At 52.1% G+C, this 25,769-nt stretch overlaps 1 protein-coding gene and 1 long non-coding RNA gene across 4 annotated transcripts; both read left to right on the forward strand.

Annotated features, from left to right (window-relative positions):
• Positions 1–258: 258 nt before the first annotated feature.
• Tnfaip2 (TNF alpha induced protein 2) lies at positions 259–11,872 on the forward strand. Of its 3 annotated transcripts, XM_050154785.1 has the most exons (13): positions 263–625; positions 708–787; positions 2,918–3,284; positions 3,519–4,149; positions 5,870–5,984; positions 6,096–6,218; positions 6,366–6,466; positions 7,071–7,169; positions 7,566–7,689; positions 8,412–8,534; positions 8,766–8,921; positions 9,039–9,160; positions 10,425–11,872. In XM_050154785.1, the coding sequence occupies exons 3-13, from the start codon at positions 2,933–2,935 to the stop codon at positions 10,564–10,566; spliced, it is 2,088 nt and encodes a 695-aa protein (XP_050010742.1). In that variant the 5' UTR covers positions 263–625; positions 708–787; positions 2,918–2,932; the 3' UTR covers positions 10,567–11,872. The 3 variants fall into 3 exon arrangements, with proteins under 3 accessions (XP_050010743.1, XP_050010742.1, XP_050010744.1); XM_050154786.1 differs by lacking the exon at positions 708–787 and having other exon boundaries at positions 259–625; XM_050154787.1 differs by lacking the exons at positions 263–625; positions 708–787 and adding an exon at positions 834–1,268.
• A 1,422-nt stretch (positions 11,873–13,294) lies between these two features.
• LOC126509111 (uncharacterized) lies at positions 13,295–24,924 on the forward strand. The gene is made up of 3 exons (XR_007594048.1): positions 13,295–13,531; positions 19,327–19,483; positions 22,700–24,924. It is a non-coding gene; the product is annotated as an uncharacterized lncRNA (long non-coding RNA).
• The last annotated feature ends 845 nt before the right edge of the window (positions 24,925–25,769 follow it).

Consider the following 25,769-nt stretch of genomic DNA (forward strand, 5'->3'; position numbering starts at 1 on the left):
CTCAGTGAGGGGTGTCTGCCTGTGTGACCTCTGGGTAAAGATGAAGCCTCCCCTAACACTCAAGGTTTGGTAAGGAGATGTCTTGAGAGATCCCAGTACGATCGGTGTGCCCCGCTGCTTTAGGACGCCTCCTTCAGGAAGCTTGTCTTCCAGGCTTCCACGGACTCAGTGGTGCTCAGAGGGGTAACAGCACGTGGCCAAGGCGTTGAGTGGTACAGGGCGCTCCCCAGACCTAAGTAGGTGCTGACTTTTGTGACGCGGAACAGCGACTCTGGGCGTGCGCCTCTGCTTGGCAGCCAATCAGAGACCGTCGTGGGACAATGGCCCCGCGCTTGGCGGAACTTGTGGTCCCCCTGATGCCCTTCCCTGCGCGCACACAGTCGGGCCACGCTCAGCCAGCTCTGCCACGCTTTTCAAGGCAGTTGGGAACAACGAAGCGACCCCGCCTCTCTCTCTACCGTCCCAACCCCGCCCCCAGCTCTGGACTTGCTGGGGTCCTTGGCCTCCGCCCGCGGATTTTCCGCGGTTGCAGCTCGAGGGGCAGGCGGAGCCCGGGCGGAGCCTGAGATTATTTCAGGCTCTGCTCTGGACAGGGCCAGGACTAAGGCGTCCTGTCCCGGACACAGTAAGTGACCTCCACCGGCGTGCCCCTGTCCCTACCGCTCTGTGTAGCTTCCTCTCGGGTTCTGACCCTGAATCTCCGGCAGGACTCCCCGAGGGAATGGCCCTGAGTGGCCAAGAAGACGCGGGATATTCCGAGGTCCCGTGACCTCCAGCATACTCACTGGTAGGGCCTTAGAAATTTTACTCTGAACCTCTTGAGCCAGGGACCGGGTTCCCGGCGTGCAGCACAGGACTCTCTCCGGAGAAAGGCAGTGTGTAGGGACGGGGACAAAGCTAGGGAGTCGCAGGTTCATAATGGGAAGATTCCAACACCCGCGGGATTCTCTGCCTGGGTAGTCTCTAGTGAGACATGGGCACGCTCTCCTGCCACCCGGTGAAAGAGACAGTAGGTTGCAAGACCAGTGAGGCTCTCTGTGGACCAGGGGCATTTAGAATGAAGGTAGGTGACACCAGCTGCAGCCATTCCACGTGCCTCTGAGCAGGCCCCTTCCTGTCTCAGTGGGTCCACCTGGAGCCATCACCTCATTACTCCTCCTGCTCCCTGGGGAGCCTGAGGTCACAAGGACACAGGGGACTCACTCTATGAGGTCCATCTGGTGCCACGTTCCTGGCCTGAGATTTTGCCACATCTTCTGAGCAGCACTGTGAGTAGCTGGGCTCATCCTCATTTCATAATGGCAACACTGAGGCCGACTGAGGAAGGGGGTTGTTCAGCCCTAACACTGGTGAGATACGGTATGGCTGAGCCCACAGCTGGTCCCTCTTCCTGTACCCACAGACTAACCCTGCACTGAAGGGCAATTGCATCCAGATATTCAGGTTGCTGCTGGGTAGCTCCATCAGCTAGACCAGCCTTTTTGGGTGTTTGCCATGCAGATAGGCAAATAGGGTGGCACAGGCCTTAAACACTGCATGGTCCTAAGTGGAATTGTCAGGCCTCGTGAGGTTTTAAAAAGTGGGGTATCTCTGTTTAAGCCACCTAGTAAAGGATGTCAAGAGCTGGGGTGGAGGAGCCTAGGCTTCCTGTCTAATCAGGGTGCTCTACCCATGCCCCAGTTATGGTACAAGCCCCTCAGGAAATGGGCCGGGCAGTCGAGCCGGTGGAGGCAGAGAGGCTGTGGGAAAGTGGCCTTATCTGAGCCTGTGGAGCTGGCGGTGCTTGGGGCAAGCACCTCCTATTGACAGCTTCAGTTGCTTCTTCGTGATGGCGGGTCTTCCCATTTGCTGTCTATGGCTGTTTCAGGGCCACTCCAGGGCATTTTGGTGAATTGAAGCTACAGCTTGGGTTGTCTATTCTTGGGGATGGGTCAGGCAGGCCACCCCCTGGTAACGAGCCACACCATTACCTTAGAGGCCCTGCTCCTGTCTGCTTCTCTCTCTGAGCTAGCCATGCTTTTTCTGGTGGTCTTCCTTGCTCAACAGCCCAGATACAGCAGGGGATGTGGAGACCTGGGAAGAGCCGGCCATTGAGCCAGGTGCTGTGGCTCAAGCTATTGACCACAAGGTTATTTTAAGCTAAATAACACCCTTGCTGAGGAGAGAAGAGACGGGATGGGCACCCAGGAAGGGCATAGAAACAAGCCTTTGTGCAGACTGTGTCAACACACTTAGAAACAAGCAGTGTAAGGTTGAAACCAGCTGTGTGGGTCCCACACTCATGTTGCTGTGACACTCCCCTCCCCTGGCATCCCTGTGCCTTACTGACCTGTAAAAAGCTTTCTGGGGTCCTTTGCTCAGGGTCTGAAGTCCCCAATCCTAAGCAGGGATAGGGGACAGGCTCTATTCTTCTTGTGGTCCCAGTACAACAGCTGTGCTTTGCTGGTGGTATATATCTGTGACCCCAAAGCTAGATAAGAACTGTGCAAGGAGGCACAGGGAGGAGGTGGAGGCTGGTCTCAGTAGGAAGGGTGCCCGTGGCATGGCTGTGAAATTTCTAGACCCATTCTTGCTGTCCCAAGGAAGAGCGACCTGTGCCCTGGCTCCTCACCAGAGTCTGGTGCAGTAGAAAGGTACTCACTTCTCATGTCCCCTTTCCCTCCAAGCAGCTTCACTGTCCAGGGAGGATTTCCCCCAGTACAGAGACTGCCCCCTCAGTCTGGGAGGTCTCAGGCCCCCAGCATCCTCCTCGCCTGGGGAGACAAGCTGTGGGCACCACGGCCAAGGAGGAAGCAGGGTTTCTGGTGACTGTACAGGTGAAATGGATAGAGCACTGTCCGGGCTGTGAACTGGCCATGCACTCGGGCCCAGGGACCTTTCACCGTCATCTCTGAAGGCTTTGTTTTCCAATCTGCAGGCCTGAGCCAGGGCAATGCTGAAGATGGTGACTTTCTTCCAAGGGCTTCCTGGCCAAAAGTCTGTGCCGGGGACCCTGGACTTCCTTGGAAGCCCCCCAAAGTCACGCTCCACATCTGAGGCAGAATCAGAGGCCTCCATGTCAGAAGCTTCCTCTGAGGACTTGATGCCATCCCAACATACTGGGATGGCTCCGGATGGGGAGGAAGAAGAGTCTGCAAAGAAGGAGAAGAAGAAGTCCAAAGGACTGGCCAACATGTTCAGTGTCTTCACCAAAGGGAAGAAGAAGAAAAAGAGCCAGCCCAGATTATCAGATCCTGAAGTTCAGCCCAAGTCCAGCCCTGAGTTAGACGGCCCACCGCCGACAGGTAGGCTGTGGGGGTAGCTGGGGCTGGAGGAGCACGAAAGTAGCCCGGTGCAGATTTGGGAGGGGAGGGGTCATAAGCCACTCGGCCAGGTGAGACAGCTAGGCGAGTCACCAGTCTAGGAGATGGGGTTCTCTGCCCCCGTCTTGTCGGGGACCTTGGCTTCCTCCCTGGGATCTCAGCCTCCTCTTGTCTCCGGTGGGTTTGTCGTCCTAAACGCGGGTTTCTACACTGCAGTGGAGGAGGTCAAGGAGGCCCTGGAGAGTGGGCGGCTGGAGACCGCGTGGCGGGTGCTGGCATTGGAGCGGGAGCTGGAGGCTGAGGCAACTGCGGGTGGCACAAGCGACGAGGAGCTAGTGCGCCAGCAGAGCAAGGTGGAGGCGCTGTACTTGCTGCTGCGTGACCAGGTGCTCGGGGTGCTGCGGCGGCCGCTGGAGGCGCCACCTGAGCGGCTGCGCCAGGCACTGGAGGTGGTATCACAGCAGGAGCTGGAGGACTGTCGGGCGGCCACGGCACCCACGGTGGCGGTGCTGGCGGCTACGCGCCCACGGTGCTGGCTGCAACTGTGGAGGGGTGGCGTGGCGGAGGTGGCGGCAGAGCGTTTGGACGCGCAGCCAGCCGTGGTGCCCGAGGGCCGCTCGGAGGCCGAGAACAGGTTCCTGCACATGGGCCGCACCATGAAGGAGGATCTGGAGGTGGTGGTGGAGCGGCTGAAACCGCTGTTCCCCGCTGAGTTCAACGTTGTGCACACCTATGCCAAGAGCTACCACGAGCACTTCGCGGCCCACCTGTGCACCTTGGCACAATTCGAGCTGTGTGAGAGGGACACCTACTTGCTGCTGCTCTGGGTGCAGAACTTCTACCCCAAGTGAGCTTTGCCAGTGGATGGGATGGGTCTCCTCTGAGGAAGGGGTGCTGAGACACCAGAGGCAGACATTGTTGATGGGAAAGCTGGTGTTGGGGTGAAGGGAGAGAGCTGGGACTTGTACCCAGCGGCTTTGCACTTCAGTTTCCTGGACCTTTGCCACTTCTGCAATCGGGGAAAGGGAAGCACAGAGAAAGGGACTTGGTCATTCATTCTCAAGGAGGTTCCGGATCTGAACAGAGATGAAACAGGGAGGGGCTGTGGCAGATGCAGCTGGACACGGAGGAGGCCAGAGCACCAGGCTTGAGAGGAGACCAGATCTGGGGGAGTCGGGGAGTCTTATGTATTGAGTCAGTTCACACTTTAATGGATGTACTGTCAGGCAGGGAGGGGACAGAACATACAAAGAAGAAGTGGTAGGGAGGGTGGTTTTCCAGGCAAGAGAAGTGACATTCTGGGAACCGAGCTGTTGTGTCTTAACAACCCCAAGCAAGAGAGCTAGCTACAGTGGAGACAGATAGACAGATCTCAATGGAGCACCTCAGATGAGAGGCTGACTGTGCCAAAGGTGGGCAATTGGTACTCAGCTGGGCCAGCCTCAGCATCCTTTCATTGGCCTAGAATGTGCCTGTCAATCACGCCAGCTGGGGGAGAGACTTGTGTTACAGGATGGAAATGTCCGTAGCACTAGAGACCAGGGATTCGTACTGACTCCCCAGACCTGAGTGTAAAGTCTACCGGAGGGCATACTGGGGGTTCTGACAGTGTGAGCAGTTTGTGAACAGCTTGCCAGGTACTGAGCCGGCCTCCTGTGGGAGGGCCAGTGAAAGGGCACAGCAGGGTGGTAGGTAAAGAGCCAGCAGGATATGGGGAAAACAGGCAGGGACATCCACAGACAGCTGGGCCCTGAGCTAGTTCCTGCTGGTTTGTCCTGACTCACCAGGAAATGCCAGGCACTCACACCCCCTGCCTGGTCACCTTCCTGCCCCTGTGATGCTTTGGGGTCTCCTAACTTGGGCACAGCTAGCCGCAAGGCAGGAAGCTAAGGCTAGCCTGAACACGGAGCCCAAGGGAGGCATGTTGAGTCCTAACCCTAACCCTAACCAAAGTGCGGGCTCACGTGCATGCAAACTAGGAGAGGCACGCAGAGGGTCATTTCTTATGTTCCAGGCAAACAAAGGGCCTTAGGTGATGCCAGGGCTGGGCAGGTCCCCTGAAACTCTGCGGCCACTTGAGGCACCAAGAGAGTTCTATAGAGCAGTTCCAGGGCAGCCCTTCCTGTTGAGCCACAAGGCTGACCTGATGGGAGTACTGGGCTGGCTTGACAGGCAGGGGGGCCAGAAGCTGTGTTGCATCTGTGCAAGTGAGGAAGCCTGGTAGACACATCAGACTTGAGAGCCTCTCTAGGGTGAAGACACTGTTGGTGGCCAGGGCAGAAGCAGGGGAAAGGAAGAAGATCTTTCAGTGAGCTGGACAGGAGAGAACGGGGCCGGGCAGGGGTTCAGGGCACAAGGACTAGGGAACTGGTTTAGAGCAGGAGGAGTGGCTGGGGGTGATACAAAGAAGCAGGATGACTCCAGCCTGAAGGCAACTGAGTGTGATCTGACATGGGGAGGGGGAGGGGCAGAAGATGCAACAATGTCTGCGGCTGCAGAGTCGGTGGACTAAGCTGAGGGGCTGCTACTGTCGCACACTCCTCATGCCCGTGTCTCTCTGCCTACAGTGATATTCTGAACAGCCCCAAGTTGGCCAAAGAGCTACAAGGTATCAGGCTTGGGAGCCTCCTGCCCCCTAAGCAGATCAGGTTGTTGGAGGCTGTGTTCCTGTCCAATGAGGTGGTGAGTTCAAATGCTGGAGGCGGGGCCTGAGAGGGCAGCGTGGAGACAGACACATCTGCGTGAGCTTAGTGACAGGTTTAGTGCTACTGTGACCTGCGTCTTTTCTCCTAGACCAACGTGAAGGTACTGATGACCCGAGCTTTAGAGCTAGAGTCTCAGCGCTGGGCCCGGGATGTGGCTCCCCAGAGCCTGGATGGCCACTACCACAGTGAGCTGGCAATCGACATCATCCAGGTACCCCTAACTGCCCCTCAGACCCACACACAACAGCCACAGCTCACCTCTGATGGGCCCCATGTTCCAGCATGCACTTCCCTCCCGTGCTCTGCCCCTGTCCCAGTCCAAAGGGTACCTGCTATACTTACCTGCTTCTCCCTGCAGATCATCTCACAAAGCCAGGTCAAGGCTGAGAACATCACCTCCGATGTGGGGCTACAGATAAAGCAGTTGCTACTGGTGGAGCTGGCTGCACTGCTGAGGAGGTACGTGTGTGTGTGTGTGTGTGTGTGTGTGTGTGTGTGTGTGTGTGAGAGAGAGAGAGAGAGAGAGAGAGAGAGAGAGAGAGAGAGAGGAGAGAGGAGAGAGAGAAGCACACAGGACCCCAGCACCGCTGGGAAACATGGCTCTCTGTGTGCTTAGGATGTCAGCTATAGCCCAGGTCTTCTGCCCTGCCCCAATCCGAACCTCGGGTGGGCTCCCTGACTTTGTCATCAGCAGAGCTCCCTAACAGAGCAGTTTGTGGCTTAGAAGAAGATACGCCACGAGGCACGGAGAGCCTGCTGTTCCTTCCCATGATGTCCTCTGAATTAACTTCGTTTCCTCCCCACCCTTAGGCGGCCCAGTTACAGAGGGGAAGAGGAGGGGGCTGGAGAAAGAATGGGGACCCTAGAGTCAGGCAGCACTTTGGAGCCCAAATGGGGCTCTACTCCTCTAGCCTTAGTTTTTACAGCTTGTAATATGATGTTTAGGAGCTTATGGTCCCTCCCTTGATCCCGGAGAGATCAGCAACCCACAGACTGAGAGGAGTGGCTTCTATTGTCCCAGTGTTTGAACTGGTCCTAAATGTGCCCCTTCTGGTTTTGTCAGTTACCAGCGCACCTTTGATGAATTTTTAGAGAAAAGCAAACTGTTGAGAAATTATAGGGCCAACATCATCGCCAACATCAACAACTGCCCGTCCTTCTGGTGAGAGTATTGGGCAGATCTGCCTCATGGAAAGAGGGCAGATGGGAGGTGGAGCCCAGAAGGGGAATTAAGAGTCACAAGGCTGTGGGGAAATGACAGTGCCTGGAGCAGCCACAGCTGAGGGGTGGAGTCAGCAGGATGCAATTGATTTATTTATGAGTTTAGCTTTATAATAAAATTGTGAACAGAAGGCGGGAAGAGCCAGAGACTAGCCAAAGGCGGAAGGGGTGTGCCTGGGGCACGGGGCATACATGGGAAAGCTTGAACTAGATCCCACAGGGAGTGGAGAGCTACTGAAGGTCCTAGAGCAAGGACCTGATTCAGGAAAGGTAGGCCAAGGATCACGGTGTTGGAGGCTGGGCAGGCTGTCGTGACCCCCTTCTGTTCCCTCTCCAGGACGTCTATGGAGCAGACATGGCAGATTCCTCAAGATTCCCTGAGGTACCTGATGGAGCCCTTGAAAGATCTTAAGGCTCATGGCTTCGACACCCTGCTCCAGAGCCTGTTTTTAGACCTAAAGGTATCAGGAGGTTCATTCCGGGGCACAGGAGGGAAATCAGGGAAGGGGGAGTAGAAGACCCCACTTCAGACCTGTGGGCCGCACAGATGGGGATGTGCGGTGTTTCTGGAGATGTCCATGTGGTGGGGCCCTAACCCGCTCTCCAGTTGACCCACCGCACATCCTGACTTTGCCTTGGCCCGGGAGGGCCACAGAGCTAGGAACATCTAGAGAAGATTCATCTTCCACTCCCGCCCCCACCATTCCTGGCTCCCAGTTCCTGGGGCTCAGGACCCTTGATAACTAAACTCCATGCCCTGGGTGCCCCTCAGAGAGCAGGGGAGAGGGTCCCTGCTCAACTTCAGGGCTGAAGGTATAAAGGGCAGCCAGTGGGTATGGAAAGTCCATGGGGTGACCCCGGATGACCTGGCACAGAGCTCAGCCTGCGAAGCACAAGGCCTTGTTTATGCAGGAATTTATTTGTTTAAGAGAGAGGCAGTGGAAGCGAGTGCAGGGCTGCAGACAGGCTGTCCTGCCTCTCCCCAGTCCCAGCTGCATGGCCTTGGAAGAAAGGTACACACAGACTACCTCTGCTTCCGATCTGGAGCAGGAACCTCAAAGTTAGCCAGCTCCTGGAAAGCCCTTGGGACCCTGTGGTCATGAGTGCCTATGTGAGGGTGTCTGCGCCTGGCTGTCCTTCCTTTCTGTGCGTGACCAGACATCCTGCCTCTTGCCTGCCCCAGCCACTGTTCAAGAAGTTCACACAGACCCGCTGGGCAACGCCGGTTGAGACCCTGGAGGAAATCATCGCTGCTGTGGGCGTCAGGCTGCCTGAGTTCTCAGAACTGAAGGACTGTTTCCGGGAGGTGAGGAAATCCTCAGGAGTGGACCTGGGGATTGGTGCTGTCTGGACACCCACACCAACTAGCAGTGTTTATACCCCCAAACACTTGTGTTTACACATGCACACAGGAAAGGCCGGCACCCGTGCTCACACTTTTGTCTCTATGCATTCCTGGGTGTTTTGCCTTAGAAGCTTTAGCCCTATGGGTAGGTGCCAGTGGATGGCTCATCTCCCCTGGCTTCTGCCTGCCCAGGAGCTCATGGAGGCCGTGCACCTGCACCTGGTGAAGGAGTACATTATCCGGCTCAGCAAACGGCGCCTGGTCCTCAAGACCGAGGAGCAGCAGCAGCAGCTGGCAAGGCACATCCTGGCCAACGCTGACGTCATCCAGCATTTCTGCACTCAGAATGTGAGCACATCTCACCCCCACCCTGAAACCCTCCCCAAGCCTGGCCAGCTACTGCATTCTTAGTACCCCTGGGGGAAAGGGATATCTATCATCCTCCAACCACCCCTCTGCCTCCAGGGCTCCACCGCAACCTGGCTGAACCAGGCCCTCCCTAAAATCGCTGAGATTATTCACCTGCAAGATCCCAACGCCATTAAGATTGAGGTGGCCACATATGCCACCTTGTACCCTGACTTCAGGTGAGCACTAGAGGCCCTCGGGAACTGAGTAGCTGGTTTGTCCCTGCCAGGTCCACTATGCTCTGAGCATGCTGGGACTAGAGTCCCCCTCACGATCCCCTCAACTGCTAAGGTTCCACCAAGGTGAGATCGTAATGTCTGATGCTCAAGGTGACTTGGGAGCATGAGCTTGTATCTTGCACCCTCCTGTTCCTGTTAATGACCTATCTGAGAACGCAGTCAACCATGGACGGTGTTCCTTCCTAGGCTGTGTCCTCTGATGGGAAAGTATGAATTGGTCTTGACTGGGGTTGACGTAGCTTAGCCTAGTCTAGTGTGTGGCTGACCCACTCCACCTATTCAATCACCTATGTACATATTTTGACCTACATACATATAAGCCCCATCCACCTCTACCGACCCACCTATTCTTTGTATTTGCCCACTCTTCTGTCCATCACATACCTATTTGTCTCCCTGTCTACCCACCTTCCCGTGTGGTCATCCATCTGTGCTTACGCTAACCCGCCTCTCCACTCTTCTATTGACCCATCTGTCCATCATTCCAGCTATCTGTCCGTTTGTCCACCGACTCATCCACCTGTCATACATCCAACCATCCATGCAGTTACCCGTCCATCCTTCTACTTCCTCACCAACCCACCTGTGCACTGACCCCATCCCTCATCCTTCTCTCCCGGGACCCCAACTACAGTCATTTATCAGTCTTCCAGACACTGGACTCTGTCTATGCTGTGCCTTGTTCTGGGATACAGGGAAGCACGGGTCTCAGTCCTCTTCCTATAGCTTACAGTCTGGCGAGGGTTAACCCTCGCCAGTGTGGTGAGGCAGAAAGAGAAAATTCCAGGTTGTAGGGTGAAATCATCTTAACCACTGAGCCATCTCTCCAGCCCCAAATATTTATTTATTTATTATGTATATAATATTCTGTCTGTGTGTATGTCTGCAGGCCAGAAGAGGAGGGTGAAATCATCTTGAATTACGGGGGGGGGGGGAGGTGCTGGTCAGAGAGGACAAAGCCATCTAGACAGGTAACGTTTAGTTGAAACTCTAGATGGGAAGAAGTCAGCCACCTCAAGGGTGTGCGGAGAGATACAAAGGTCTGATGGGCTGGAAAGTGGAGGAGGTAGAGAGGACAGGTCACCTACTGGGCAGAGTGACTGACTGCAGGTTCTGTATCAGGGCCTGGAGTTAGGGGGCCAGCAAGGACTGTGAGCAGGGTTGGTTATGACCAGTGGGACTGACAGGGTGCTCTCTTTGCCAGCAAAGGCCACCTGACCGCTATCCTGGCCATCAAAGGAAATCTACTAAGCAGCGAAGTCAAGAGCATCCGGAATATACTGGATATCAACACCGAGGTGCAGGAGCTGTGCAGGCCCCTGTTTTCACTTATAAAAGTTGGCTAGCTTTTCCAGATGTCTGATGTGCTAACGGGCACACAGCGAACATCTGGTACCACTCCAGTTGGGGATGATCCATGACACCGGCACTGTGACCCACCACCGACCTCCCATGTTCTTCTAATGCTCCTGACTAGCCCTGACTCTAGAACAAGACCTGGCAGCCACGATTGAGCAGACCCCTGTCCAGTGGGGCCCAGAACCCACTGTGGGAAACTGACCTGTGAGCCCACAAGAAATTTCTCGTAAATGATGGTTCATCTTAGGCAGAGTGCCCCTCCAGCTCCCTAGGACCAGTGATAAAGCCTCATCCTGCTTCCTGCAGCCCGTGGGCTGCAATGAGATAGAGCTGAAAACACAGGAAAAAGGAAAAGATAATCTCTGCATCTGGGGCCTGGAAGGAGACTCGTGAAATGCCATGGCAGAGCCAGCATCAGAACTACTTCCGTAGTGGCCCCTGGCCCTGCAAGTAGCTCCTGGTGCCACTCAGCCGGGAGGACCCGCTTCTTCACTCCCCATAGGCTGCCCCTGTGTGTGTGTGTGTCTGGACAGGAACACGGGGTCTGCAAGTGTGTGCTTAGCTTCCTGTTGATGCTGTGCCACATTTTCACACACAGAGTGGGTTTGAACCAGTTCTGCAAACAGTGAGGTGTGACACAGGACTGTAATCTCAGTGTGGTCAGGGCCCATTGCTTTGGAGGCTCCAGGGAAGAATCATTTCGTGGGCTTTCCCAGGTTTTAGAGGCTGCCCACATCTCTTATCTGAGACCCTATACCTCAGAGCCAGGAGCAGTTACTGTGTCCTTCATGCCACCGCGGTGTCTCCTGCTTCCAATCCTGCTGTGTTGAGGACCCCAGGATGCACCGAATCTGCCTGGAGACGTATCAGCAGCCCTGAGTCCAGCTGCACATTTAATTCCTGTTTGCCATGTCATCCAATAGTCCTTAGCTTTGGGGACCCCTGGAAACCAGAAACTCCGTTTCCCATCAAGCACCTGCTACTCCATAGACCCTTCTCCTCTCTGGCCATGAAAGCCCTTCTCAGCACTGAGCCAGCCTTGATTATTTCTCGTGGTTCAAGGCTAGGATTTGAAGTCCCCTTTCCCAGGTACTTGCCTTACAAAACTGGCCAGGAACTGGCTGGTAGAAGCAATGCACAAAGGCCTTCATATTTTTGTAGATGTTAGCTTGTTTGATGACATTACTATTTGTAATATTATATTTATAGTATTGATTTTGTATGCATGTACTCAGGACAGAATTTAGGGTGGTTGTTTTTTATATAGCTTGATATAAAACTTTTCAAAAGTGACGGTAGAGTGGTTTATTTAAAGAACTGCAAAGTTGGGGGAGGGATTGGGGTGGCTCTAGTAGCTTCTTCACCTCCTGTTGGCTGCAAACCCTCTCTTCCCTAGTTCTGGTTCATAGTTACAGTCCTGGCTTCCCAGCTCTTGTGGTCCAACCTGGAGAATGCCTGCACCCTTGCATGACCCCAGGCCTAGTCCTTCACCACTCCCTGTCTTTTTGCCTATAAGTTGGAACTGATCACCTTGGGGCTGGGAGGTATAGAGGGTCATTGGAAAGGTGAGGTGTGAGCTGCCATCGTGTTAGCTCCATGCTTGGATCCGAGTGAACAAGAAGGTCCTGGTTTGTGCAGGCTGGAAGTGCATGATGGCCACCTCCTCTGCACCCCAGTTCTGATCTAGGATTTGGGGCAGAGTTGAGTCGAGGACAAAAAAAAGAGGGCATAACAAATCCACTCCACGAAGTTCAGGAACTATTTAGAGGGTAGTGATGAGTTGGTGCCCCCCCATAGAGGGGCGCGTGTGTGTGTGTATGTGTGTGTGCACATGTGTTGCTGCAGAATTTCATGGTATGGGGATGGAATGAATCCCACCACAAAGTGGGCACACAGCCTGGCAGGAGACCCAAAGGACAGGACAGCTGGGCAGGACCCCTCACTGCTTGCCACTGGCTGCCATCTTGTGCTGGTTTGAGTCTCCTTCACAGAGCCCAGGGAATTGGAGTCAGGACATTCCTACCTTACGTGGGACTTCCCCGCTAGGATGAAGATAAGGGGACACTAACTGGGTCAGAGGGTCCCACAGAATACACTGAGCCCCAAAGGGCCAGGGTGCCGAGTGGAAGATAACAGCGCCTGCGTGACCACAGTGGTCCCTGGCGCTCGGTGAGGATAAGGCCCACCTTGTTACCAACCTAACTGCCACCTGAGTTCTACCCCAGTTACTGCTCCAGGAAAATCTCACAAAAAGCAGGATTTGTCCCAGAGAAAGGAAATGAGTCACTGGGCTTGGGGCAGAAGCTCTGCGCAGCAGGCCAGTAGGCCAGCAGGCTCCAGAACTCTGACACAGGGGAGAGGTCACTACCTGATGTCATCTCTGCCACTGGAAGCAGAGTTATTCATCCACCAGGGTTTGCACCCAAGGGCTCATTTCCTTGATGCCCACTGTTTTCAGAGGCCCCGCAAACACCAAGGGAGAAAATAGATGAGACCGAAATACAGCAGGGTGCTGTGGAGGTGACACAGGAGGGACCAAGGGGGTGACTCTAGCTGTGGTTTTATGGAGAACTGGCTAAAAGAGGAGACAGTTGGCTGAGATCCCAGATTTGAGGCGCCCCGGCACAGACCTAGACTAAGCACACTTGGACAAAAGCCGGCAGATGGGAGCTGGGGTGAGTCAGGCTGTAGGGAGAAGGTGGGGGGGCTTGGGGGTGAAAGCAGGCCCAGGAGGAGGTTGGAACAGGCTAGAAAGCAGTGAGAGACAGGCCAGGCCGAGTTCATTCCAGCTGTAGAGAGTTTCAAAGAGAAGATTTGGTGATTTAGAGACAGAGAAGACCCACTGAGTTCCCCAGCGGGGAGAGGTGGGGTAGGGAGGGCACTGACTGGACAGAGATGGGTTAGCTCTGTGCTAAAAGCATCATGCTATGGTCAGACGCACTACTCTCAGAGGTAAGCAAGGCCTTGGGGGGACTGGAGGGCTGGGAGTCTGGGGGACTTGGGGAGGAACTGAGCCAAGCTCAGTTTGAAAGGTCTGCAGAAAGGGGCTGTGGCTCCTTACAAGATGTGAGGAATGACAGCGCCCTGGGTAAGGTGGTCGGGCACCCGTTCTGAGGATATCTGTGCACAGTTCTGGGGAGGCGGGGCTGAGGCTAGCAGATCTCATAACTGGGAGCCAGTTGTGCCCTTTCTGGCCCTTTATCTGATCTGTAATTCACCAGTTATACAAAGTGACAGGGGTATTGGGCCAGTCACTTCCATTGTCCCAGCAAAATACTGGAAACTCCCAAAATGCCCATCAGTGGGCAGCTGGGAAAATCTCAGCACACCCAACAATGGAGGCCTGTGCGGCTGTAGAGAGGGGGAGAAAGGTCTCTCTGTGCTGACTAGAAAATGCAGATCATACAACGTTACGGGAGAGCACGGTATATAACAGTGCACCATGTTCTCCCTTTAAATAAATGCAAAAGGAACGTGAATGTACATTTGAATCTGCTGAGCGCAGCTGTGGTGATTTCATGATGGAGCCACTTGTAGATATTAGTGTTTTATACTTATTCACTCAACTGAGGGACCGAAGGCAGGTGTTGCTGGAGACTCAGGAGTGGAAAGGAGCCGCTACATTCCCAGTGTAGGATGGTCCAGACGCAGCATCTGGCTGGAGCAGGCACAGCACAGCACAGCATGAGCTTCCTCAGCACTCAGGGCAGACCGGGAGTGACAGCTGCGGTCCTAGCAAAGAGCCAATGCAGGGGAGGCATGAGGGGCTTTTTGGGTAGAAGCTTTCGCTGAGAAGCCTCAGGCTTTCAGCTGGCAGAGGGAATGGGGCATGTGTGAAGGGGTAAGGAGCTCTGACAAGGTGCCCTGTGGAAGGAGCCCCAGCAGGTAGAGGAGTCGGTCACAGGAGTAAGGAAGGGCAGAGACGGGACTCCAGGACAGGGCTGGGGTGTCACCCAGCAGTGTGGCTGGCATCACTGGGAGTTGAGAACTCAACGAACTGGTCAGTGTCACATGGATGCTGGTGCGGGCACCAGATGCTGCCCTTGGAGAACCCAGGTTGAGGCCCAGAGAGACAGGAGCGGATGACAGCAGCCTAAATTCAGAGCGAGAGCACAGTGAGTGGGTGGGTACGGACCTCAACGAGGCCTTCCCTGACCTGAGGCAAGGGGCTAGTTCTCAGTTTACCAGCAAGACTAGTCTTGGTCTTCTCTGGAGTCTCCCCTGAGAATGATGAATATCTGGGGTCCTAGTTCCCTGAGTCTGAGCTTGGGATGGGGTGCAGACACTAAACCTATGCTAAAGACTAGATGAGTCAGGGCCACACTGCTGTAATGGTGGAGTCTAGTATCAGGAGGAGTCAGGGGCATTGGCTGTCAAGACCCACACTAGTGGGACAGCCCTCCTGTGGGATGGAAGAGTGTCGGAAGATGTCTGGGATTGCATGCATCCAGAGGCTGGGCTCACAGCCTCCTGTCATCGGGTGCCTCAGAGGGTCCTAAAGCTGATGATATGTCCTGCCTGGCCTGGACACGTGATAGCAGGCCAATTTTATTCACGGCAAGAAAGAGCAAGCCTATTGCAGTCTTCTCCTTCCTGCCTGAGCCACATTAGTTGATGTCGAGTCCGTACGTAGGAGCTGGAGAAATGGATTGGTATTTGAAGGGAGGCGTCGGAGTGCTCACAGCCATCCCTCTGCTGGTTTATCGCAGTCCATCTTGACTACAGCTGTGTGCATTCCTTTCGGGAACAAAATGTTTCCCCCTGCCTAGTTCCCCAAACTTCTCTGTGATAGTGATCACGGCTGCCATCAACAACCCTGTGATCTTTTTGGAACTGAGTGCTGAGTCTCAGCATGTCTCCATTAGTGAGGTAGCCCTTCCATCTGCTCATCACTGGGTTGGAGAGCAAGGCCTCAGTCCTCTGCCCCACTCCACTGAGCTACACTCCTACACCCTTTTAAAGACAGTATTTTAACCCCGAGGCTCACCGCCTGCCCTGGCTGGCCTGGAATTCATGATACTCCTCTGCATCCCCCACTCTCTCTCTCTTTGGATTTTTGGTTTTTTGGAGGCAGGGTTTCTCTATGTAATAGTACTGACTGTCCTGGAACTCCCTTTGTAGACCAGGTTGGCCTCGAACTCACAGAGATGACTGGACGCTTAACATGGGACAGCACAGGACAGGACAGGATAAGACAGCTGCTTTTGGTAATGTCATGAAGAAGGGCCGATAGACTCTTTAACAGACCTTGTCCCCAGCCCAGAGGAGGACAAGCCTAAGGCCTAGTTCTGTCCCCTGGGGTCTCTCTAGTCTTCTTATGACACTTAGCTATGCAGAGGGCTCTGCCTTAACAAGTGGTCTTTGTGCCATCTACGGCCAACCAAGAGGTGCCAGGAGAGTAGTCTGACCGGGGACATCTAACATAAGGTTCTGGCATGGGGTTAGAAACAAGGCATCTCTAGATATATGAGCACTGTGGCACACACCTTTAGTCCTGCCCTCAAGAGTCGGGGACAGGCAGAGCTCTTTGAGTTCAAGACTATCCTGGTATACATAGTGATTTCCAGGTCAACCAGGGCTACATGGTGAGACACTATCTCAAAAATGGATACATAAATTAATTAAATTTAAAAGAGAACTACCAAAAAAATAAATAAACCCCAGGAATATCAGAGTTAGGCAATGGCCACCAACCATGGCGAGGCTGAGCCCCAGGGAAGAAGTCAGTCCTTAATTCTGTCAAGCCTGTTGCTCCCTTCCGGCTCCTGCTTGAGTCACACACAGGCAGTGACTGGCTGGGCTTGAAAGCTTGTTGCAAAGTCCTGAGAGAAGCAGAGAGAAGCTATGACCCCAGTTACAACAAAACAAAACAATAAAAACCCTCTTTCTTCTTCATGGTCCTTCCAGCGCCCTCTGCAGCTGAATACCACCAATTAGCAAGGGCCGAGTCCCAGAACTTGAGGGAGCAGAGCTGAGAGGCAGCAGGCTTCCTCTGCGGTTTTTTTTTTTTTTCTCACATCCAACATTTCATTCCTTTTATTATCGTATCTTATAATGACCCCGCTGGCATCAAGTCCTCTGTGTAGCCCAGTATGACCTTGAACTCCCTATCTTCCTGTCAGCCCCCAAAGTGCTGGGATCACAGGTGTGACCACCACTCCCCATTTGTGTGGTGCTGGGGATTAGCTCAGGGGCGAGCACCCTTCCAGCCCAGCTGTGATCTGTCTTAGTATCGCAACACAAGCTGTACATCCTCCAAATGTAGCCAGATTAGGAAGAGGCACCTCAGTTTCCCTTAGTGATGTCTCATGCCTGGCTCCCCAAAACTGGTTTATGGAATAAGATGCAAGGAAGTAAAACGGAAACAAATCAAATCTTATTTAGTGGCAGAACCACAATTTCAGGAGCCATAGTAAACTACAACCATTTTCAGAAGACTGAGGCAAAGGAACTGTTTGGGGCAGTCAAGGACTGTGGGGTATTTAAAATTTATTTTACCTTTCTCTCTCTCTCTCTCTCTCTCTCTCTCTCTGTATGTGTGTGTGTGTGTATGTGTGTGTATACCATGGCATGTGCATGTGTGGAAGTCCAGGACAAACTAGGGTTAGTCCTCTCTCTCTCTCTCTCTCTCTCTCTCTCTCTCTCTCTGCCACTAAACATGACTTTTCTCTACATCTGCCTTGTAGGTTCCAGAGTTCAAACTCAGGTACTCAGGTAGGTCATGAGGCTTGGTGCAAGACCCTTTACCTACTAAGTCATCTTTCCGGCTCCAAAGAGAAGTGTTAAAAGGCAAAACAAGATAATTTGAAGTACTTATCTTTAGCACAAGGGTTAGCATGAACATGACGTCAGCCGGGGTCGCTGGGCAGATGTTCTTGCAGAAGTGTCCTTGTCTCAGGATTTGGTGACCTTCGTGTGAGGCTTTTAGGATCTTACTCAGGCAAATACCTGTGGGAACCTTTCCCTTGCCACCTCTTGAATTTTGTTATGGTTGATAGCAAATTCATCTTGACTTTGGCAATTTTTGCAGAAACATTTCAAGCCATTAGGGCAACCTCATTCTAGATTCTTGGTTCAGAGGCATCATGAGCCCTCAACAGCCATGTGGTAATGTCATCCCTCAACTGAATGGGGCTGTCCTTGTGCTCATAGTTGAAGTGTACTCCTTCAAAGTGGCAAAATTCAAGGCTCTGTGACAAGAAGTCAACATCCTGTCCATAGGTGTGGGGGGCGTGGGAATGTGGAGGGCACAAGGAGATGGGGGTTACGAGGGCAGGGGGTGGGGCGAGGGGTGTGAGGATGGTGAGGGTATGGAGGCAGTGGGGATATGGGGGCGGTGGGGGTATGGGGCAGTGGGGAAGTGGTGAGGGTGTGGGAACAGAGGGGGCAGGGGGCAAGAGGGTGTGGTGTGGGGGTTGTGGTCCCACCTCACCCCTGTCCCTGGCCTACTGCATTTTTGGGTGTGGAAATGCAACCGCAGTGATCGCTGCTCCGAGGCATGCGTGAAATCCTATAAAGTGGGGCCCCACCCTTCCTGGGTGTGCTGCCTGAGTGGCCCCATTAGAGTCACTCAACCTTCCAGTGAGACCATGTGCTCCCGGGTGAGGGGCAGGTAGTGAGACTGTGAACCGCAGCCCCTGCTGCCCTTGCTTCACAGTGGAATGAATTCCTTAGTCAAAAGCAATGGTCCATGGAGCAGCAAGAGAGTAGCTTGCTATTTGGTGAATCTGCAAACCCAGAGGTCAGCAAAAGCATTATGGGTAGGGAAGGCCAATCCAGTCCCAACATGTGTCTGCTCAAGGAGAGGACATGGTTGCCCTTCCAATGGGCGTGGTCTGACATGTGACTGGCTGCCTTATGGAAATGGTGCCACCAGGGGCCATGTACTAGTTCCTGCCAAACCAGATCAGTCTGGGACACTCATCCCAAGGCACTGAGCCAAGGCATAGGTTTCGTCAGATCACCAAAGCAAACGTGGTTCTGCGGAAAAACGGGACTATCTGGGGAATTGTGTTTCCACATTCACCCTGATGGCCTGGCTCTTGGCCCTTCAGAATGTTACCTTATTTGGACATAGCAATTGCCTAGGATGAGCTCAGTAGGGTGAGCCCTCTTCCAGTGACCAGTGACCAGTGCCCTGAGCAAAAGGAGAGGTGTGGACAGAAGGACAACAGCACAGGAAGCTGGTGGCAGACAGGGGAGGTCTCTACAGTCCCACGAATTTCAAAGACCCACCCAAAGCCAAAAGGAGTGTGGAATGCATCTCCTTCACAATGTCAGACGTGTGTATGCACACACATGTGTGCTCGTGTGCATGTGTGCATGCGTGCATGCGTTATCCTAGGCTTCTAGTCTCCAGAACCATGAGACGATAAACTCTATCACTGAAGCCACACATCCGTGGTGCTCTGTTACAGCAAACCCAGGCCTTTCGCACTGAGCCCCACAGAACTTTGTCCTTTAGATTGATGGATAAGAGTGTTGTCACCTGTAAAAATCAGTGCTCCAGAAACCAGGGGAGAAGGATGGGTTTTATTAAGGACGCCAGTGACCCGGAAAGGAGGTAGGCTAATGCCCACACCCACTGCTCCCAAGACTGAGTGAGGAATCCCTAATGACCTGAGAGGATCAGGTTGGGGCTGAGTGCAGAAGGCGGTTTTCCCTGGAGTTTGAACTGGAATGTCTGGTGTTTTGACACTGGCCGGAAGTGATGCTTACCTAGTGACCTCCTAGTCTTATCTTGACAGTAAGAGACTCAGGAATGCGGACCAAGGAACAGGCATAAAGCAAGATGGAGCCACAGATTGCAACAGGCTGTCACAACACTTCCGGCTAATCAGATCCAATCAGGAAGCGGCATCAATGTGGCGAACTCCTGTGGTGTCTTTGGAATGCTCAGATAAGGTCAGTTCTTAGAGGCACAAGCAGAAGAAAGAAGTGGGTGAAGAGCTGATTAATCCCTACTCGCAGGTTAAGGGATACAGAATTTGGATTAATCCTGACTCATAGGTTAAGAGATACCGAATTTGGATTAATCCTGACTTACAGGTTAAAAGATACAGAATTTGAAATCAGACGATAAAGGTTCTGGAAGCAGGCTGTGGCTTTGGTTTCTAAAGCACTGCGAATGGACTGAATTCCCCTGCACATGACGAACAGGGCTAGGGTGGGCTGGAGAGATGGTTCAGTGGTTGAGAGCACACACTGCTTTTGCAGAGGATCCCACCTTGGTTCCCAGAACCCACATGTCAGCTCACAACCATCTGTAACTCTAGTCCCAGGGAATATACCTCTTCTGACTTTCACTGGGGCCAGGCATGCCTGTGGTTCACAGATATACATGCATGCAAAGCACCGACACACACACACACATATACAAAAACAAATAAATAGACACACTAGAAAAGGGTAAAATGGGAAGCTTTATGTATGTTTTATTGTAAATTAAAAAATCAAAAACCAAACCCAGTGGTGATCGTGCTGATCTTTAATCCCGAAACTGGAGAGGCAGAGGCGGGTGGATCTCTAAGAAGTTTGAGTCAGCTTGGTCTACAGAGTGAGTTCCAGGACAGCCAGGACTACATGGAGAAACCCTGTCTTGAAAAATTGGGGGCGGGGGAGAGAAAGAGCTAGGTGTGGTGTTATTTACCTTTAATCCCATCTCTCAAGGGCAGAGGTAGATGATCTTTGGTGAGTTTGAAGCCAGGCTGGTCTACATAGTGCATTCAGGGCTAGCCAGAGCTACACGTGAAACTGTCTCAAAAAGAAAGAAAAGATAGAAAAAAGTTGGTATGAACTTTCATATCTGTAATCCCATCATTCCAAGAAACTGAGGCAGGAGGATTGTTGGGACTTCAAGGTCATCTTTGGCTATAAAATGAGACCTTGTCTCAAATTTTAAAAAGGAGGAGATGGCTGGAGAGGTGGCTCAGCCATTAAAGACTAGACTCAAACCAAGAAGACAAAAAAGGAGGAGGCTGGAAGGGGTGGATTTGGAAAGAGTTAGGGGAAAGAGGGAATGAATATGTTAAAAATACACTCATGCATACATGGAATTCTCAAAAAGTTACAAAATATTGTATCTTTAAAAAAGAAGAAAAATATTTTTAAATTGCCTGAATGAAAATGGAGACACATCTGACCCTGATGAAGTGGAGCAGAGGTAATGAGCGGAGAACCTTCAGGATAGCTACAAAGTAACCTTCATGCCTGCCGCCTAGAATGTCTTATAAGACTGCTGAAATCACAGTCTCATAGCAAAGGCCCCTTCTACAAGTACAGTGCCAGGCAGCCCAACCGACCGCAAGCTTGCAAGGGCCTTTGAGCCCACTGCCTTGCAGCCAGGTTTGGGCACTGAAGATCTAAGAGCAGCAAACACACATCACTGCCTGTGACAAACCACTGTGACCAATGAACTCTTTCAAAATAACTTTCATGTACTTCTAAAAATCTCCCTCGCCTCAACCTACCCAGATACTCTGATGATCTGTCGTAGTATACACACCCAGGTTGCAATCCTCTGCCCATTCCCAAGTCAGCTGCTCTCCCTACTGCTACTCTGGGTTGGCAACAAAATTACAGATTAAAATAAATCTCCTGCCCCCGGCACAATTACTCACACTTGCACCCATAGCACGTGGGAAGAAGGGGATTTCTCTGAGGAAAGAGCTGACTGGGAGCTGGAGAGGTGGCTAAGAGCACTGGCTGCTCTTCTAGGAAGCCAGGGCTTGCTTCCCAGTGCCCACATCAGTCCCAGGTGAACGCAATACCCTCTTCTGGACTCTGTGCGTACGGGGCACACACACAGTGCACAGACATATAGACACACAAAAATAAATTTAAAAAATAAATAAGAGGCCGGGCGGTGGTGGCACAAGCCTTTAATCCCAGCACTCGGGAGGCAGAGGCAGGCGGATCTCTGGGAGTTCGAGGCCAGCCTGGTCTACAAGAGCTAGTTCCAGGACAGGCACCAAAGCTACAGAGAAACCAAAATAAATAAATAAATAAATAAATAAATAAATAAATAAATAAATAAGAGGTAATTTTGAAAAAGAATAACAAATAACTGTTTTTTTTTTTTTTTAAAAAAAAGGCTGACAACTACAAAGTGCAACTCTATCTCAAAGCAACAACAAAAACAAATTGTATTTTTATTTGGCTGCTTTGGGAAAACAGTGTAGCAGAGTCTTGACTTCTAGAAGCACAGAGCATCAGCTGACACATACACAGGTACTGACTGACCTTACACCTCAGGACCAGGGCCTTTACTTAATCCGCGGATGGCTCATGACTGAATATTTATATCACCTTTGAAAAAAGAGGAACGTAAGCTATAAACAATGGAGTTATTAAAGCAGAAAGGGAAGAGAGGATTTCTGTATATTGTAGCAGAGAGGAGGGGGATAGACTCGTCCAGAGGCAGCATGGGGCAGTGCACTGTTGTCCCTGCCAGGTAAAAGCAAACAGAACCTTGAAACGAATACAAAAAAATAGTGAATAGTCTAGGCCATGGCTGCAAAAGGAGGGCCGAGGTCAAGGCTAACTTGCTCCAGGAAATGTGCTACCCCAGACGACAGCTGCAGGGGTTTTCACATCCAACTCCCGCAGACTGAGCTGGCGAGTCTACTGCTTGGAAATGACTGGTATCCCCATTCCTGCTCCAATGCCAGGCATTGAACTCAGCCTTGTATGTGCTAAACAAGTGTCCCACACTTATCTACATCCTCGGTCCCTTCTCGGTTCCAGTATTGTTTGCTGTGGGAAAATCAATTCCTAACGATCCAGGAGTGTGGTCAGAGTCAGGATCGAGAAATGAGACACCAGAGCACAAAGCTCAGAGAGGCTCTCACAAGACCACCTGAGCTCATACCTGTCACCTAGGGACCTCGTTCTTCACTAGCCCCCCACTCCCAGGCTGTGCTGGCTGACTGTGTGCTCACCGTGAGGCCTGTAGGCTGAGAGACTGCTACTCCTAGCAGGGACAGCAGTGACTGGAGGACTCCAGGCCTCATTATGGAGGTCTGGGTACTGTAAAACCTAGCAGCTAACCGTCTGTGGGTTATGATGTCCTGACAAGCCTTGCAAATGGCTGAGTTATTCTTTTCTTATTGTCTTCATAAGGGAAAGATGGCCAGCTTAAAACGAGCCCTCATTAAAAGATGGATATTCCACAAACTGAGCTGAACAGGTTCCTGACCACAGCTATGAGGCAGAGCTGAGCTGAACAGGAGTTGGATTAAAGTCATAAGGCAGAAAAAGAGACAGATGCGAAATGAAAAGAGATGCCAAGTTTTCATTATGCCCATGGGCATCTTCAGGTCTAAGAGTAGCCTCTAAGTCCCTATTCTGGAAGCAGAAGACACGGGTGAGCGTGGAAGACCCTGGCTAGGGAAAGGGACTGCCAAGGCACAAGACCAATGCTAATCCCTGTCAGAGAGCTCATAGCTTCCTGGGAAAGCACTCCAGCCAAAGAGCATAGGTGAAGAGCTGACCAGCATTTCCCCGGATGGATGAAGGCTGACCAGCACTTCCCCGGATGGATGAGGGCTGACCAGCACTTCCCCGGATGGATGAGGGCTGACCAGCACTTCCCGGGATGGATGAGGGCTGACCAGCATTTCCCCGATGGATGAGGGCTGACCAGCATTTCCCCAGATGGGTGAGGGCTCCATCCATGGGTGAGGGCTCCATCCCTCTGGCCTCCGCTGTTCAAGTTCGTGGCGACGAACTCACTTTGGAACCAGATGTACACATCAGCTTCTAGTCCACTGACACCAAGTGCCTGCACGTGGTGTTGGTAGAACGACACCACCCCTTTGACTGGATCACAGCACAGTGCCCTTGGAAGTATGCCCAAGACCTACTCAGCCCCCACATCCCCGTGCCAAATCTTCCTCCACCCACCACCACCTCAGCAGGCCTTCAGCTGTGGGCTAGATGCAGCAAATCTAGTCCATTTGCCTTATACTTGGTGACATTATCAGACTGGGCTATTTATTTCAAGAACGGTTTAGTTTGCCCTCTGATTTTCTGCGTGAACCTTCTTATCGCGTGGAGGTGAGTGGTGGATTCAAATGTGCATCATGGAACATGTGTAAAACCCTCTGTGTCCTCCGTGGAAGACTCTCTGACCTGGACTTTTTTTCTCACTTTCTCTTAGCAAATCTACATTCACTGTGACACATACACACATGCACGCGCGCACACACACACACCTAGTACAAAGCACGTATAAAACACGCAGAAACTGTCGATGTAGCATCACACTCTTTGTTGGGAGGGACTGATGACCTACCTAGGCACACCCTGTGAAGTGCAGACAGGCTGGAATGAAAACGTGACCATCATGACTGAGGAAGACAGTGTGAAGAACCTGGTCTCTGCTGGCAGGCATTGGGCCCCCCACCGGATAGTCATGCCTGCCCGTGTATCTGCACTGGTGCCTGCCCTGGCAGAAGGGGACCATTAGAACACTCCTACTAAAAGAGTAGAGAAAAGGGCTCAGCATCTTCACTGATGGCCAATCAGGGAAGCCTCTCCTCCTGGGCAGGCTGTGGCACCATGGAAGATGAAGGCTAAGGTCAAAGTTCTTGCATTGTTCCTGCCTAGGAAAACAGAGCATCCTTCCTGTCCTCTGTTGTCGGGCACACTCTGACTAGTTCCCTGCTGCCCACGGAGGGCACTTTGGGAGTTTCCTGAGTTTTCCTGCAACACTGGAAGTGTCTGATCTGGTGCCTGGGTCATTTGCCTAAATACTCGAGTGTGGATCAGAGGAAATCCTAGAAGGACATAGCTGGTGGCTCCCAGCTAAACCCCTGCCCTCGGAGCTGTAAAAACTGATAGCCTTGCTCAGCCTAGCTAGAGTGCAGAGGACCTTAGTCCCGCCTCAAAGCAATGTGCTAGACTTTGCTGACTCCCCATGGGGAGTCTTACACTCTCTGAGGAGTGGATGGGTGTGGGATGGGGAGAAGATGAAGGGAACGAGAGGTGGGGAGGAAGTGGGAACAGGGATCAGTATGTAAAATTTCAATTAAATAGTAATAAAAATTATATCCTCTAAGCACTGAGACATGGAGCCTATGCCTGACAGTTTCCCCACTGTAAAATACAAAGACTCTTTTAGGAAAGTGGATTAATGGGTGCCTGGGGATGAGGATCAGGGAGAGATGAAAGGGACAGATCAAGAAAGAGTGTGAGCAAACTCTTGTGACAAAGACGGCATCTCTCTTTTTTCTCATGATGGCTATGTGTGAATACACACATGAAACCTCGCTGTGTGGTGTGCATCATGTTTACTCAGCTCACAGAGTATATATAATATCTCAATAAAGCTGTTTGAAAACATATATAGCTTATTCTTTTTTGTTCCATCAAGTTTATCAGAAAAGTAAACACAGTGAAAGCAGAGGACTGACTCCTGAAAGTTGTAGTCTACCCTACATATGTGTGCAGTGGCGTGAGCACACGGCCCCCACCTCAGACACACACACGTGTGTGTACAGTTGCACAAACACACGGCCCCCAACTCAGACACACATGCAAAGTGAATAAATGAATGAATGTGATTTAGAGAAACACAGAAAAAATAAATCTAATTGCTTCTGTTCTGGCTAAGTTGTAAGGAAGCCAAATGTCTATGATGGAAGAGTAATGGCCATAGACATTTTGAAGCTAATTTTTAAATTGCATTCATTCAGGGGCTGGAGAGATGGTTTAGCAGTTAAGAGTGCAGACTGGTCAGGCATGAGAGCTCACACCTTTAATCCCAGTGCTATTGAGACAGATGCAAGTGGATCTCTGAGTTTGAGGCTAGCCTGGATTACATAGAAAGACTCTGACTCAAAGGGGGGGGGCTTTATTGTTCTTGCAGACAACCTGAGTTTGGTTCCCATGGTTCTCAGCACCCATGTCAGACAGCTCACAACTGCTAGGACCAGCTCCGGAGGAGCCAATGTGTTCTTCAATGTCTAGCACCTGCATATACCCCATGCACGGACACGGACACAGACACAGACATAATTACAACTAAAGTAAGTCTTTAAAAAGTTCTTTTTAGAGGCTGGAGAGATGACTCCGAAGTTAAGAGCACAGGCTGCTCTTCCAGAGGTCCTGAGTTCAATTCCCAGCACATGGCCACTGACAACCATCTATAGCTGTAATACTATGGAATATAATGCCCTCTTCTGGTGAA

The sequence above is a fragment of the Alexandromys fortis genome, unplaced genomic scaffold, assembly GCF_014885135.2.
Source record: "Alexandromys fortis isolate MF-2015 unplaced genomic scaffold, M_Fortis_MF-2015_v1.1 scaffold_91, whole genome shotgun sequence".
Lineage (NCBI taxonomy): Eukaryota > Metazoa > Chordata > Mammalia > Rodentia > Cricetidae > Alexandromys > Alexandromys fortis.

Bases quoted from the DNA above. Each gene is read 5' to 3' on its own strand.
- Tnfaip2 (XM_050154786.1), top strand. From the start codon at position 2,933: ATGCTGAAGATGGTGACTTTCTTCCAAGGGCTTCCTGGCCAAAAGTCT. The intron at 4,150-5,869 runs GTGAGCTTTGCC...CTCTGCCTACAG, and splicing joins GTGCAGAACTTCTACCCCAA to TGATATTCTGAACAGCCCCA. The intron at 9,161-10,424 runs GTGAGCACTAGA...TCTCTTTGCCAG, and splicing joins ACCTTGTACCCTGACTTCAG to CAAAGGCCACCTGACCGCTA.